The sequence below is a fragment of the Halichoeres trimaculatus genome, unplaced genomic scaffold, assembly GCF_033239565.1.
Source record: "Halichoeres trimaculatus isolate MK-OKI-2021-1 unplaced genomic scaffold, fHalTri1.1 fHalTri1_scaffold_13, whole genome shotgun sequence".
NCBI classification, from domain to species: Eukaryota; Metazoa; Chordata; class Actinopteri; order Labriformes; family Labridae; genus Halichoeres; species Halichoeres trimaculatus.
Genome location: NW_027437191.1, coordinates 30,608,404 through 30,623,758, shown reverse-complemented (window position 1 = coordinate 30,623,758; position 15,355 = coordinate 30,608,404). Strand labels below are relative to the sequence as shown.

The 15,355-nt window shown below is 36.8% G+C and overlaps 1 protein-coding gene across 1 annotated transcript in view; it reads left to right on the top strand.

Moving 5' to 3' along the window:
• Positions 1 to 15,355, top strand: part of syne2a (spectrin repeat containing, nuclear envelope 2a) — a 129,392-nt gene that overhangs the window by 87,898 nt on the left and 26,139 nt on the right. The window contains exons 78-88 of the mRNA XM_074684749.1: positions 1,644 to 1,811; positions 2,147 to 2,280; positions 2,389 to 2,581; positions 4,539 to 4,721; positions 4,843 to 4,956; positions 5,076 to 5,230; positions 5,469 to 5,616; positions 7,502 to 7,596; positions 10,008 to 10,239; positions 10,331 to 10,528; positions 12,563 to 12,679. Coding sequence (XP_074540850.1) covers positions 1,644 to 1,811; positions 2,147 to 2,280; positions 2,389 to 2,581; positions 4,539 to 4,721; positions 4,843 to 4,956; positions 5,076 to 5,230; positions 5,469 to 5,616; positions 7,502 to 7,596; positions 10,008 to 10,239; positions 10,331 to 10,528; positions 12,563 to 12,679 — 1,737 coding nt within the window. The remainder of the gene's footprint in view (positions 1 to 1,643; positions 1,812 to 2,146; positions 2,281 to 2,388; positions 2,582 to 4,538; positions 4,722 to 4,842; positions 4,957 to 5,075; positions 5,231 to 5,468; positions 5,617 to 7,501; positions 7,597 to 10,007; positions 10,240 to 10,330; positions 10,529 to 12,562; positions 12,680 to 15,355) is intronic.

Below are 15,355 nucleotides of genomic sequence, written 5' to 3'. Positions count from 1 at the left end.
AAAAAAATGAGAACTTTAAATATTAATGATCCCCTGATGCTGTTAACTCGGGCAGATGGCGATTTTTTTTTTTAACTTTTTTTCCCAACTTTATTTAAAGTTTTCAAATATCACAAAAAACATGTTTTTTTTCTCTACAAATGTACATTTTTTAACAGTTCCCTACCCACTTCAACAACATACAAAAGAGAGGGGGAGAAAAAAAGAGTGATATTAAAAGCAAAGGAAAAAATGTGAATCAATACTTTTAATATTTATAGTGCAGCAAAAAAAAGATAGATGGGGAATGTTAAAAATAATAAACCGATAAATAATCAGCATCTTTCACAGTTTCAATGTGCAGATCTCCTGCCGGTAGGGTTTGAACTATTTTTGACACCTGAAGCAGGTGAAGGACGCTCGCTGCCAAATAGCGTGCTCCCCCAAAGTAGAGATGGGCACCTGTCACATTTAAAACGATAAGGTACCAATGTCTGGTACCTGGCAAAAAAAAAAAGAATTTATTCAATAATAAAATATCATTTTTTTCAATTTAAAATATTCATTTTACAATATTCTATTCTATTCTTTCCTCATAAATATGTAAACTGTAAAATTTTTCTACATTTCTATATTTCTTTATATTTCTTTAAAGTTCTTATTAAATATTCTGTTATCATCATTCTTATCTTTTGTTATTGCATTTTTACACTTTTTTTGTGAGCTGCTGTGACAAAAATATATCCCTGAAGGGAGAGCAATGAAGAATATTCTATTCTATTCTATTCTATTCTATTCTAATCTATTCTAATCTATTCTATATCCTTGAAATGCTGTGTTCATGCCCAGCATGGAAAACCACCTACTCTTCCACTCTCTCACAGTCACAAGGATGCATTCAGGAACCTAAACATGGTACATTTTGATTTTACGTGAATTGGTACCAGGTACTTTTGACTGAATACAGCCAGTACCTATAAAAGTACCTAATTCGGTACCCATCCCTAGCAGAAAGATTAAAAATTAAAAAAGCAGAGCTGTGTAGACACCATGAAACTGCAGAAACCAAAGAGGCAGCCGGTAAGAATCTTGACGTTTTCAACAATCGTCTTGAAAAATGTCTTGGTTTGTCTACTTAACATAATAAAGAAAAGTGATAAAATACTAAAAATATGAAAATGAATTATAAAAGAATAAGTATTTGATCATTTTGAAATTATTCCTTCAGTTAAAGCAAAGCAAAACCTAATTTAGTGTTAAACATGATTTCTAGAGATTAAAGGAATAGCTTCAGTTATTTCTAAGAAAAACACAAGTTTAAAATGTAGGTAAACTTAATTTATTTAAATTTATAGGTTTGACAGGAATGATGACCTTTATTTCTTTAAAAATGCCTTAACCTCATGCTTACTTTGAGGATTTGTATTACTTCTTACATTGGTGTGTTTGCTCTGCTTACTTTAAAGGATGTTTTTTTACCTTTAAACAAAATGAAAAGACACATCTAAGAAGAATCAGCCTTGTCGTGCTTCAGGAGTAAAATCTAGTCTACTTTGGGCAAAAACTTGATAAATATGGTTGTAGAATTTTTGAGCAAATCCAACAAATCATGACAAATTCTCCTTTTCCAACACTGGCCTGTCTTTCTTTGTGCTGATTTGCAGATTGAAGCTCTGAGACCTGCTCTGCAGCACTCTGTGGAGGAGTGGAGCCGCTTTGATGAAGACCTGAAGCAGCTTTCTCTGCTCACCACCGGGGTGCGCTGTGCTCTGCAGCAGCGAGCTCCTGTGTTCTCACTGAGGCAGGCAGAAGTGGACAGGAACCTCCTCCAGGTGAGTAAAACCTCCACGCGTCACATCACATAAAGGCCACGTCTTATGATAACAATCTGCACAATAATTTAGGAACAATTTGCTGCTTGGAGCGACAGGAAAGTTGTGAAAAACTTGACAGCTTCAGTTTAGAAAAACCAGCAGGATTTTTCTTTTCTTCCAGCCAGTTGTAATTTTATGGACTTAAAAGCCTGTCTGTCAAGATTTGAGCAGTTGGGTGAAGGAGTGGGCGTTCCTGGGCTTTAGGCCCTCAGGATTTGACGGTCACTGTACTTAAGATGAAGTAAAAGATTGACTCCTTTCAGGAGAATGTGTAAAATGTGTCATGTCCACAGGAACTGGAAGAAAAGGCCGGAAAAGAAGGAGAAACCTGGGCCTCTTTGGATCAATCCTATCAGAGTCTGGTGAGGAGTCTTCATCCTGGAGCAGCTCAGGCTCTGGCTGATCAGATGGAAGCAGAGAGGAAATGGTTAGTGGTCTGAGAGCAAAGTTATTAAAGATTAATTTAACTAAAATCTATCTAAAAATGACTAGACAAACTGTGATCAGAAAGTATAAACTTCTATATTTGTCCCAGGTGGAAGGATGTGCAGCAGCAGCAGACGGATGAACACATAAAGACTGCAGAGACGCTCTCCCTCTGGCAGCAGTACGCTCAGCTCTCTGAGCACAGCACCCTGCACCTGCAGAGACTGAAGCATGAGTGGGAGGAGCTGTTTTCATCATCATCACCTCTACAGGATGTGCAGTCAGTGGTGCACGCAGTGGAGGTGAGCTCACATCAGGATAGTCCAAAGTTTGGTCAAAGAGGGACACTTTGATCCTGTGAAATTTACAAAAAGCCTGCAGCTCCTACTGTCCCAGCTATTTCCTTTTGTGATTTCTAGGAAAAATGAGTCACTAAGTGTGATCAAACATACTCATGCCATCATTACAGACTAACAAACTAAAACCTCACTTGTCCCGCAATGTCCTCTTATTTCTTTTTTGAACACTGGATGTTCATGAAGCACTTTGTAACGTCATGATAAATCCATTCATTTAAACACGCCAGCTGTAAGAGTAGTTGAGTTTCTGCAGAATGTACAGAGCTTCAGTTTTATAGAAGTAACTTTGCACAGTTCACGTTAAGTTTTGTGAGAAATAACTGAAAAGACTTTGGTTTTTCTTTTTGACCTTGATAGATAAATCAGATATAAACATCATGTAGAATATCATTTAGTTTCAGTGCCATGATAAAAAGATTGACCCCAAACAGTCTAAGTGTATTAAATTAACAGAGGTCCAAAAGCACTTTATAGTATGCTGTTGATTGCTCAGCGCCAGGTGCTACTTGCTCAGCAACGTGACAATACAGCACCAGCATCTGTTGCTGAGCGATTGACAGGTGTCACTAAGCTATTGGCAGGTGTCACCGAAGGCTGGCACATGTGACCAAGCAATTGGCATATGTGGCTGAGGGATTGCATGAGGAACCAACATGTGTCACTGAGTGATCAGCATGAGTCGCTGAGGGACTGACTCTGAGTGGCTGGCATGAGTTGCTGATCGTCACTAAGAGACTGGCATATGTCACTAAGTGACTGGCATATGTCACTAAGTGATTTGCATATGTCACTAAGTGATTTGCATATGTCACTAAGTGACTGGCATGTGACACTAAGTGATTGGCATATCACTAAGTGATTTGCATATGTCACTAAGTGATTGGCTTATGTCACTTAGTGATAGGCATATGTCACTAAGTGAATGGCATATGTCACTAAGTGATTTGCATATGTCACTAAGTGATTGGCTTATGTCACTTAGTGCTTGGCATATGTCACTAAGTGATTGGCATATGTCACTGAGTGATTGGCATATGTCACTGAGTGATTGGCATATGTCACTGAGTGATCGGCATATGTCACTAAGTGATTGACAGTTGTTACTGAGCATCTGGCATGTCACTGATTGGCATGAGTTGCTGAGTGTCACTGTGTGATTGGCACGTGTCACTGAGCATCTGGCATGTGTCACTGATTGGCATGAGTTGCTTAGTGTCACTGAGTGATGTCACTTGGTGATTGTTTGGCGTCCTTGAGCAATTGGCATGTGGCGCTCAACTTTTGGATCTCTGTCGTGCTGGGTCTGTGATGACGCTGTTTATGTGCCTCACTCGTGTCATCACAAACCATCTGCCTTAAAGTCCTGAATAGAAGCTTCTTCAGAGGGAACACAGAGTGAGACACACAAAGTGGATCAACTAAAGAACTGGTTTAATATCATGTTTTTTTCTGTGTTATCACCATCATCTTCCTCTGCTTGGTTCACCCTGTGCTCTGCTGATTCAGAGACTCTTTGCATTACACTCTCAATTTAATTTTCCCCATGACCGGTTTCTCATTCTTGGAAAAGAACAAACAGCATGCTCTCATGAGCAGGAGGAACTCAGTCTGATCGTGATCTCTACAGCTCTACTTGTACCTGCGGGGTCCAGGTGCTGCATTTGGTGCTTTTTTTTCCATGCTGCGCCAAAAAAAAACAATCTTCAAGGTAGAGGTTCATGTCAAATTTTCAGTAAAATCATCGGGGGTATAGAAAGAAAAAACTTTGTTATCATGTGGAAATAAAGAGATGGAAAGACGGTCAAATTGAAAGGCCACAAACTAGAAAATTCATCCATCATCTGATCATCTTTTTTACCCAAAACTTAATTTTTTTTTCTATTGTCTCTTTAAATGTCAGAAGTTGCAGGAGTCTGCTGAAGATTTGCAAAGCAGCATGGGTGATGTCCTCTCAGCTTCCAAGTCTGTAATTGGACGACTTCATCCTGCGGCTGCAAATTTCATCCAATCAGAGACGAGACTGCTGTCACGTGATGTCCTGCTGCTGAGCTGGGCACTTTCAGGAAAAAAGAAAGGTCTCCAGGTAAGAAGTGTTTCTTCTTGGTGTAAAAGTTATTTTGGTGCCTGTCTCCAGCTCATCTCCATGACGACCAACTTTATGATAAATACTAACGTCATCATCTTATGTTTCTGTGATTCTGCAGGAGGTTTTAGAGCAGCAGAAGCAATTTCATGCTCGTCTGGAGGTGGTTGAAGAGCAAACACAGAATATCCAGAATAAACTGAAGGCCAGACTGGATGATACAGACTCTGTGAAGGTTTGTCTCTGATCCCTCCTCTACCTTCTGATGGGATAACTGTGGCTGTTTGTATCAGAGTCTAAATCCACTTTTTGATCATTACCTGAAAAAGTTTTTCTCATCTCTTGAATGTGCAGCAGGTTTTCTCGGAGCTCAGCGACCTGTTTGCGTCACTCGTTGACGTCAGAGCAATGAGTGGTTACCTGACTCTGGAAAACATGGAGGCAGAGAGGCTGCACGCAGTCTGCAGGAAATGGGCTGAAAGCATGAGTCATGTGTCTGAGATGAACAGGTGAGAGGGGTCAGTCCAAAAACATGAAGGCTGCGGTGGACAATCAGGTTGTTTTTGTTGCTTGAGGAAATTTGTGGCCAATATTTCTTGATTTAAACTCAAACCCACGCTCTTCTAAGTTAAAGCATTGAAGTGTTTCCTGTGCCTAATTTAGTTTGTGTACAGTTTGGTTTTCTAACTCTAATTGAGCAGCCTCTAGTCTCTCTAATAATGAGACATGGTGTCTTTTTCACCGCAGAGAGCTGCAGGTTGAGCATCAGCACTCTCAGAGTTTTCAGGAGAAGTGTGAGAATCTGACGTCCATACAGAAGAAGCTAGAGGAAGACATGATGTCCAAAACACCTCAGAGTTACTCCAGCCTTCAGGAGATGCTCACTGCCTATCAGGTACAGCAATCACTCTGTTCATTCAGTTATAAGCAACTTAGATTTGACTAGAATTAGTACAAGAGCGTACCTGTCAACACCCCTGATTTGAGCAGGAGTGTCTCACTTTTAACCCGTTCACCACTGTACTCCAGATTCATAATTTCTCCTGATTATCTGATAAATTTATCAGACTGATACCAATTAAGATCTTGTTTATAAGTACTGTGTCCACTATGTGTCATCAGACCCCGCAACCCAACATGGCAAATCACTACCTGGCACACACGCATGCAACCTCCCTGAAGTCTCTTTCCACTCAGGATCAGTCTGTCAAGGCTGCTGTCAAAGTATCTGAATCAGATGAATGTAAATCACGATATAATATAATACAATTTAGTATCATATAATAAGATATATTCTAATATAATAAGATCAAGTTTGTTATATTGTAATTTAATAAAATATAACACAATATATATGATATAATTTAATATAATACGGAAAAGTATGATATAATGTAATATAATATAATTTATTATATTAAAATATTATAGAATATAATATGATTTAACATAGTAAAATATAATATAATATGAAATATTAATTTAAGATTTGCTTCTCTCATCCCCTCCTTCTCTACTCTTCTTCAATAAAGTGATTATAAACATTCATACTTTTATTATTAATTAATCAATTAATTACTTTATTTTTTCAAATAACTTTAATCAGTTGTAGTGCACTTTTTTATTTGTACTTACGTTATTATAATAATTATTATTTTTATTATTATTAATATTATTATTATTATTATTAAAATTATTATCATTTTATAATTATACATTTATAATAATAATTATAATAAAGTGAGTACTAATAAATAAAATAATCCATGTAAAAATAAAATAAAGGAAAAAAATAAAATAAATAATAAAAGATAAAATGTATTTATAAATACATTTATTTACTTAAAATTATTATTGTTATTATTGCTTTAACTATTGCACAATAATAATAATAATAATAATAATAATAATAATAATAATAATAATAATAATAATAATAATAATAATAATAATAATAACATTAATCACAATAACATTAATTATAATAATAATTATTATTATTATTATTATTAATAGTTGTGGTTAGTAATTGTGGTCGTGGAAGTAGTGTTTTTAAATTATTTGACCATTAGCCATCATATTGTTACAGCTATTTTCTTCTTTTTCTTTAATAAATTTTGCCATTATGTTTACTTTATTGCCACAACCAGTGTTGCTATCACCACTTCACAACTCTGTGGGTTTTCAATGTCACCGTCTTGAATTAATGCACAATAAAAAATGAAGGTTCAATCAAGAGATATGCCTCCAAATAGAATTCAACTTGGTGCAAGTCATTACCTTTTCTTGATGTGAGCTACGCAGATATTAAACACACATTTTCTAAGGTTTGTGGTCAGATTTCAGCACAAAACACCAAGGTAAAAATGATGTTAGCAGGCATGTGAGCTGTACAAAGCACAGGCAAGATGTTGAGGAATCTCCTGCTTTGTCAAAGTGTAATATTGGCCAAGTGCTCCAAACGACTTTGTGTTGTTTTGCTTGGGGATTAAAGAGACTTTATTTCACATCTAATGTTCAGATATTTTATCTGATCTCGCTGTTTTTCACCAGTTTTTCTCATTTGATTTATGAAAACTCTTGCTGATAAATTGTTCCTTCCAAAAAATTTCTCCTGCCAAGTGGATTTCAGAATAAAAGCACGTAGAGATGAAAGATTTTGTAATCAGTGGGTTTGGGCTCTATTATGATTGATTATTATGATCATATTAATATTATGATTGGTGTGATTACAAATGGCTTTTTAATCTTTATATGATGATTACAAACCTCTCTTTCAGAGGCTTGAAGTTGAGATGAATGTTGGACACCAGCATCTGCTGACTCTTCTTTGTCAGACAGTCGAGTCCACGGAAAAAGACGCAGGAGAAAAAAGGTTAGTAATAATAAAAAAAAAAAAAAAACATAAAGGATGGTGGTTTAATACATTTCCAAATATTTCTAACTTCATGAGTCAAAAACAGTCGATCCAGCTCCTGAACTGCTTCATCCTTTAAGCTGTACTTTCTTTGTGCTTCCCATCCGTCTGCGTTTCTTTCTTGGATCAAGTTAATAAATTCATCGAGTATCAGAGCATCCATCTTTTTCATGTGTTAGCTCAGCTTGGCTTACTCTTTGGTTTGAATCTCTCTGTTTTTATTGTAGGAACTGAAAGTGACTCTTTCCACATTAAGTCTTAAATGTCATCCATAAATCTACATTATTAAATGTTTGCCTGGAAATGAAAACATGGAACGGTTAAAAGGCTGTGATTCAGTTTCAGTTTGGACTCCCACAGGTTGTACCTGAGAATTATTATGCAGTGCAACAATCACCGCAGAGCCTGTAGCTATATCAACCACCTGTGTTTAGACACAGCCGTGGTTTTATTCCTCAGACGCTGTCGCCTGATAAAGTCATATTCTCCTCTATAACCACAGGTATTGGCTTTACGCTGATGCACCATAAAAAACAGGTGTTTCCTGTCCGGGAGCAGTCAGATATCTCCCCCTGGTACTTTGTTAAACTTCTTCTTTTTTACATTCTTTGGAAAACTTGGAGAGCTCTTAAAGAATCTGAAAGCTTGTTTTCTAACCCCTGCTGGAACTGCTACTTCAGACTTTATGAGCGTCTTAAAATCCTGCTGACTTTGTGTCGATGTTGAAATGGCCCGTGAATGAAATACGACTTTTGAAATTTTCCCTTCTTTAGTTTTTATCGTCTGAACTTGTTTTTTTATTTTTCCCCCAATAAAGCTTCTTACAAACTTTATAAGGCCGAGGAGTCTGCTTCAAACGTCATAACTACACCATAGAAACGTCCCACTTTTCTCACATTTTGTATTTAGGTCATTTTAATTTAAATCATAGTCCAATCAATGAAGATTAAATTGGTTTTTAAATAAACCAAAAATAAAGAAATGTAAGTACATGCTTGAAACTTTTTTCCCCCATTTTTTAAATTGTATTTTATTTTATTTATTTATTTATTTATTTTATTTTATTTTATTTTATTTTATTTTATTTTATTTTGTTTTATTTCATTTTATTTTATTTTATTTTATATTATTTTATTTTGTTTTTTTACAAACTCTGTAACCAAAAAGGTAGTAGGCCAAGGCCAAGGCTCATTTTTGTCTATCCTGTACTATCCATAAAATTATCCAGAATATCAGAAATATAAATAAAGAAAAAAACATGACAATGTTTATTCTTTAATTATTCTCCTTATTCATTTTACATTTAGTCTTTTTTATTGCAATACTTTATTGTTTTACTTTCCAATGTTTTTTTTTTTTTACTCAACAGAGATTTGCTTAATTTCAAGTCATTAAGTCTGTTCCATGATTTAACTCAAAGTAAAAAAAGAAAAAAAAAAACCATTTGTATTTAACATTTGTTCTCACTTTATTTGTTTCCAGTGTTGGGAATAACAGCTATAGAACTAATGAGGTTACTAACACCGTTACTTTTTCTAGGTAATCTAATCACTCTTTCAAAAGTTATAATGTCATTACTGTTTCCGACAGTGAAATGTGGTGCGTTACTTTTTCTCCGACCTGGCACAAAAGAGGAGCTGTAAATAAAACGTGGGGAAAAGCATCAGACACACAAGTAATGATGAGAACAATCATGTTGACACGTCTTTAACAAAGAGCTGATGCTAAAGTCAACTTTTCATCAACAAATATCACACGGCTACCTGTGTGTGTCTGTGTAACCTGCAGTCAGAGAGGATCTCATGCAGCGACTTTGGATCAAACCAACTTCAGGCAGGAGGGTGGGATGCTTTTTGAGGATTGAATGTACGGCACAAGTAGATGACTTGTTTTGACTTGAAAAAACATAAAATAGGACAGTACTATACCTAAAAATAAAGGGTTAAGTAAAAGTACACAACAAGAAACAATAACTAATCTTATTTTAAGTAATTTGCCCAAACACTGCCTATTTCAAACATACCAAACCCTATTAAGTTATTACTTTTTCCTCTTAATTTGAAAAAAGTTGAATACAGTTGGCCAGATTTTTATTCTTTGCTCTGGAAGTAGTATTTCTTATGTTTTTGCAAGACTCTGTAAAGAATTTATTTGTACTTTCACAATAGGAAGCTTAATTATTTATAAGTCTTTTCTGGAGATATTAGACTCAACACAATGTGATGTATACCGAAGAGCGTGTATGCCTGAAACATCTCTAACCTGCTGACTTAGAAACTCTTTTTGGTAAATGTGAGCCTTTCAGCATCTGAGCTGTCATTTTTTTTTCTATAATAAATTTTTCGCCGACGTGTCGTTATTTTCCACAGATCTGGACTAATTGAAGAAGTGATGTCTGTGAGGGAGAAATGGATCAGCACCATGGCTCTGGCTGCCCAGCACAGATCCACAATAAAAGAACAAGTAGGCAAATGGAGAGTCTACAGACACGGCTCGAAACATTTACGGAAGCTGTTGAGGGACGTTGACCCCCTGCTGCCCCCTGCTGGATCATCTCTGTACACGCTGCATCAGCTGAAGAGCTGTGCCGATGATTACCAGGTCAGCAAGCTGGGACACCTGAAAAATGTTGATTCTATCTAAATGTGTTGGTTGTAAAACTGTGTAACAAAAGCACCGTCTTGTTTTAAAGTGTGTTGAAAAGACTCTGGACCTGCACTCCACCGTCTACGCTCAGACTCTGGAGGCCGGGAGACATTTATGTGACGCTATGACAGAGACAGAGAGTCAGAGTCAGCTGCAGTCGGAGCTGCGGGCCGTACAGGAAGCCTGGGAACAAACCACCTCACTGCTAGAGGAGAGAAGAGGCCTGCTTAACACAACTGTGCAGGTAGCAAACATTATCAACCCCAAACCGATATAAAAATTCAATTTGTCTGAAAAGTATTGGAAATAGCATGAGGTTTTCATGGGACTTGTTAAACGATGAGCTCAAACCTCCAAACTGGTTCATGATACATTGGAGGAGTGGGCCTCAAACACCAAGGTCTGCCTGAACCTCTGCTCCAGATAGGCCTCCAAAGGGCTGGCCAATCAGAGGAAAGGAGGTTGGAGAAGCAAGAAATCGAAACCCTTTGTTTTAGCTACTGCCTCTTTAAGTTCCTCACTTCTCGTAGCTGTAAAGAGGCAGCAGCTAAAACAGTAGGATTGAGACAAAAGCTGGAATTAAAAAAACACCTGTTTGAGGAAGATATACGTATTAAACTGTAAATCATGAAAAACTCCAACAAGCGTTCCACAGAGACCATAAAAAAGAAAGTACAATACCCCCTCTTTAATCTTTGATCTACATATTACAAAAAGTGTTTTTTCATTGGCATCCAAGTGACTTTGTTGCTAAAATTCATGTTGATACAGTAAAAGCTGCATGCAATTCATTAACATGTCAGTTAAAGAACATGTGGTGTGCTCAAGGGGTGGAGTGGAGGGGGACCACAGCCCCACCTTGTGGTCTAGTTTTTTGAAAAAACACTCGATAAAGTGCCCTCATGGTTGTCAAAATGCATGAAACAGCCTCGTTTGGTAATAAACTGCCCCCTAGGAAGGCTTAACCGGACGAGGATTAGGGCTGCAAAAATAAATAAATAAATAAATAAATTAATAAATAAAAATAAATAAATAAATAAATAAAATAAATAAATATAGAAAATAAAAATAAATAAATACAACTAAAAATTAATGGATAAATAAAATAAATAAATGAAAAAACAATACGTCAGATTTTTTAATTACTATTTTTTGGAGATTTTTTTTTTTTAATTGTAAATACTATTTTAGTAAATAAATTTTTTGGAAGATTTTTTTACTCAAATTAATAAAAAAAATAAGTTAATAAATAAAATCATATGTCAGATTTAATTTGATATCTATTTTTTTGGAACATTTTTCTGGTCTTTTTTTTTTTTTAAGTGAATACTAATTTCGTAAATATTTTTTTTGGAAGATTATTTTTACTCAGAAAAAAATAGTAAAGATATAGTTTTTTTTTTTGTTTGTTTTTTTAATATTTAGCCTCTGGACCCTCAAAAAGTCTGTGCACGGCCCTGGTCATGAGTGACAGTATTAACAAGAGAGCAGAAGGTGTCAGCGCTGTGTGACCCATATCCAGGATCTGATCATCCCCTAACACTCACACACACACACGCACACACACACACACACACACACACACACACACACACACACACACACACACACACACACACACACACACACTGACATGGACCTCCAGCCAAGAGGGATCAAAGAGGAGCTGAAACCTTCCCATGATCCACATGTAGAGATGGCTGCTCACCAGAGTCTGTGTCTTTCACTCCATCACTGCAGATAAGGCGGTCAGTTAAAGCATCAGTGTGTTGGTATCCGGACTCACCAAGTCCAGGGAAAGCTGGGTTGACCCCTTTAGGCTGAACAGGATCCACCAGGGGAAGAAAATCCCTCTGAGCTACATGTCAAAGATCACACACAGAGTCACATTAACACACCGAGTCGGACTGACAGCAGGTCATCATGTAACTGTAAATAAGATTAAGGTTTTTATTTATGTTTCTGTGGTTTTGTTTCACTTTAAGTCCAGACTCTAGCTTGACTTCTTCATCCATGAATGATTTATCCTCGTCAAACATTCCTCTGAGCATCAGATTTATGTTTCAGGGAATGTCTGATAATGAAGACCAGGGGTTGTGTTGCACAAGCTGCTTTCTTCAAGGCCTAGGAGTGTGTTTAAAGGAAGTGCAGAGCAGCGTTTCTTATGCTTTTAGGCAACAAAACAAATATTACAACATCTTCACAGAGCAGGTCTGAGCGTCTAAATGTTTGACTCCCTCCTCAAATCTCTTCCCTTTGTCTCCTGCTGTTTGTTTAGAAGTGGTCTGACTGCCAGGAGGGGATAACAAACATCATGTCTGGTCTGAAGGAGATGAAAAACAGTCTACTGCCGCACAGGAGACCACAGGACACAGAGGAGGAGAAACAAATTCAGGTAATCACATCACCGCGACTCCTCAAAACTCCAGGAGACTTGGGTGTTTTAACAGCCACTTATCATTGATAGACTGAAAGGAGAGATGTCTCACAGCTGTGTTTGAAAAGAAAGGCGTCTTAACGACTTTAATTATTTTACCAGGCTCCTAAAAAGAGAGCAGACGTTATTCATTTGGTTTTTGTGTATAAATCGATGGCTGTGGTGCTGTGTGCCAAAACGAAGGTGTTTCTCATTTTGGGTCTGGTGTAGAGACATGTCTTGATAACAGGAAGAAACACATTTTAAAAACAAACAAGTTTATCAAAGTGCATAAAGACATAAAACGATAGAAATCACAAAACTCTAATGCTGAATTAAAAGCCAAAGAATAGAAAAAAGTGGTGCTTTTGAAGTCGGTAGAGTGGGGGTTGTTTTTATTTCCAGTGGCAGATCGTTCCACAACAACAACGTGAAGGGGATCTGCAGACCTCAAGGAGTGTAGACATTTAAAATGCCAGAGATGGATTTGTATTGCTGTCAGGCGATTAACAAATAATGTAATTAATTACAGGATTTGTAAATTAATTAATCTTTTTCAACTGGCCAGTATCAAAATGTTCTTGTTTGCTGCCATTGATGTTGTGCAACCGTGGGAGGCGGGGTCTGGAGGAGCTTGTCAATCAAAATCCTGCTTGTTAGCTACTGTGGGTGAGAGCGGTGTGCTCTTTGGACGAGAGCTCAGCATGGATATGAGGAGAAGATGTGAGATGACAGAGTCATAGTGAGATGCTGTAAGTCAGAAAAGTTCAGGTAGCTCACGCTCCAACTAGGGATGGGTACTGAATTAGGTACTTTTATAGGTATTGACCAAATTCTGTCAAAAGTACAAAGTACCGATTCACGTAGAATCAAAAGTTACCATGTTGAGGTACCTAAATGCATCCTTCTGACTGTGGGGAAGTAGAAGAGTAGGTGATTTTCCTTGCTAAACATAAAAATAGAATTTCAAGGTTTTATACTAAGAAATAAATGTGTTAAATTGAAAAAAAAATACTTAACTATTAAATAAATTGATATTTTTTACCATATAACACAAAAAGTACCGAAAATTGGTCTTGTTAAGGAACAGTACTGATTGCCAGGTACTGGGCATCAGTACCATATCATTTCAAATGTGAAAGGTACCGATCCCTAAAGGCAACATCAGGGATGGGTACCGAATTAGGTACTCTTGTGGGTACCGACCAAATTCTGTCAAAAGTACCAGGTATCGATTCACGTAAAACCAAAAGGTGCCGTGTTTAGGTACCTGAATACTGTGAGGGAGTGGAAGAGTTGGAGATTTTCCATGCTGGACATAAACACAGCACTATAAGGTTATTTTAGTCAGGACCACTTTGTCAAAATAATCTTTATTAATTTGCACAGTTTTCATTTGGCGGTATGGTTTTGTTCTGGGACTCCCTGCTCTTCCACACGCTTGCGTGGAAAGCCTGAGGCAGGGAGAGCACACCTTCCTGCCCATCATGAGCTTTCATGAACGGCATAAACAGAGAGGAGCGCAGCAGCAAAATAAAAACCCAGACAGAGCAGAGCAAACATGAATAAAATGACAGGAGGAATTGGGGTGGAGGTGGGTTGCAAAGTGCCAGCAGAAGAAGCAGGAAATAGGTTGGATTAGAGCAGTTTAAACAGCCCAATCTGAAAGCAGGTTTCCAAAAGGAGGTGGACACGGGAGTCAGCCGAGCCACCAGCTGATCTGCACTGATGATGTTAGCTATGTTCAGGCCTGTCTGAACTAACGCTACGCTTGATATATTGAAGCATAAATATGTTAAATTGAAAAAAATATATATTTAATTATTGAACAAATTGATATTTTTTACCACATAAACACAAAAAAGTATCAAAAATCGGTACCATTGAGTACCCATACCAATTGCCAGGTACTGGGCATCTGTACCGTACCATATCGTTTCACATGTGAAAGGTACCCATCCTTACAGGCAACATACCCATTTTTGGCCTTTTACGCTTTCACAATACATCCCAGTTTTCATGAAATACTTATAATAAAGAGAAAAAAATCTTAAGGAACCAATAGCAGTGTTTGAATTTGTCATGTGACCCTCTGGAGGTCAGGCAGAATCCCTTTTTTTGTAGACTTTCATGCAAGAACCAACTCAGCCAATCCTCTCCTCAAAACTGTCCAATAACTTTTTTTATCATGTCTTTCTCAGTCCAGAAAAAAAATGTTCTTACTAATAGTCAAGTAAAGCTTAAACTATAAGAGTTCAATTAACTTTATTTGCTGATTAATTTAAGGAAACATGTAAAAACGCAAATGTTGCCCTGAGGAAACACACGTACACTGGAGGAAACGGAAATCTTATCAAGTGTTTTTGTCTTAATTTCAGTAGAAAATGTCTTTTTAGGCTTAAAACAAGCTCAATTTACCTGACTAGTCCAAAAAATGTCTCATTTCAAGTTTCGAGTTTAAAGGCAAAAATTTTACTTGTGTTCAGACTTTATTCTAGTTTCAAGCAAATTTTCTGATAAATTTTTCTTATTCCATTGGCAGATTTTGTTTTACTTGTTTCAAGCAACTCAAATCTAATTTTAAAGCCAAAAAAATAAAAATAAAATGAACTTTTAAAGGAGCCAAATAAAAGGATAAATATACTAGAAATTAAA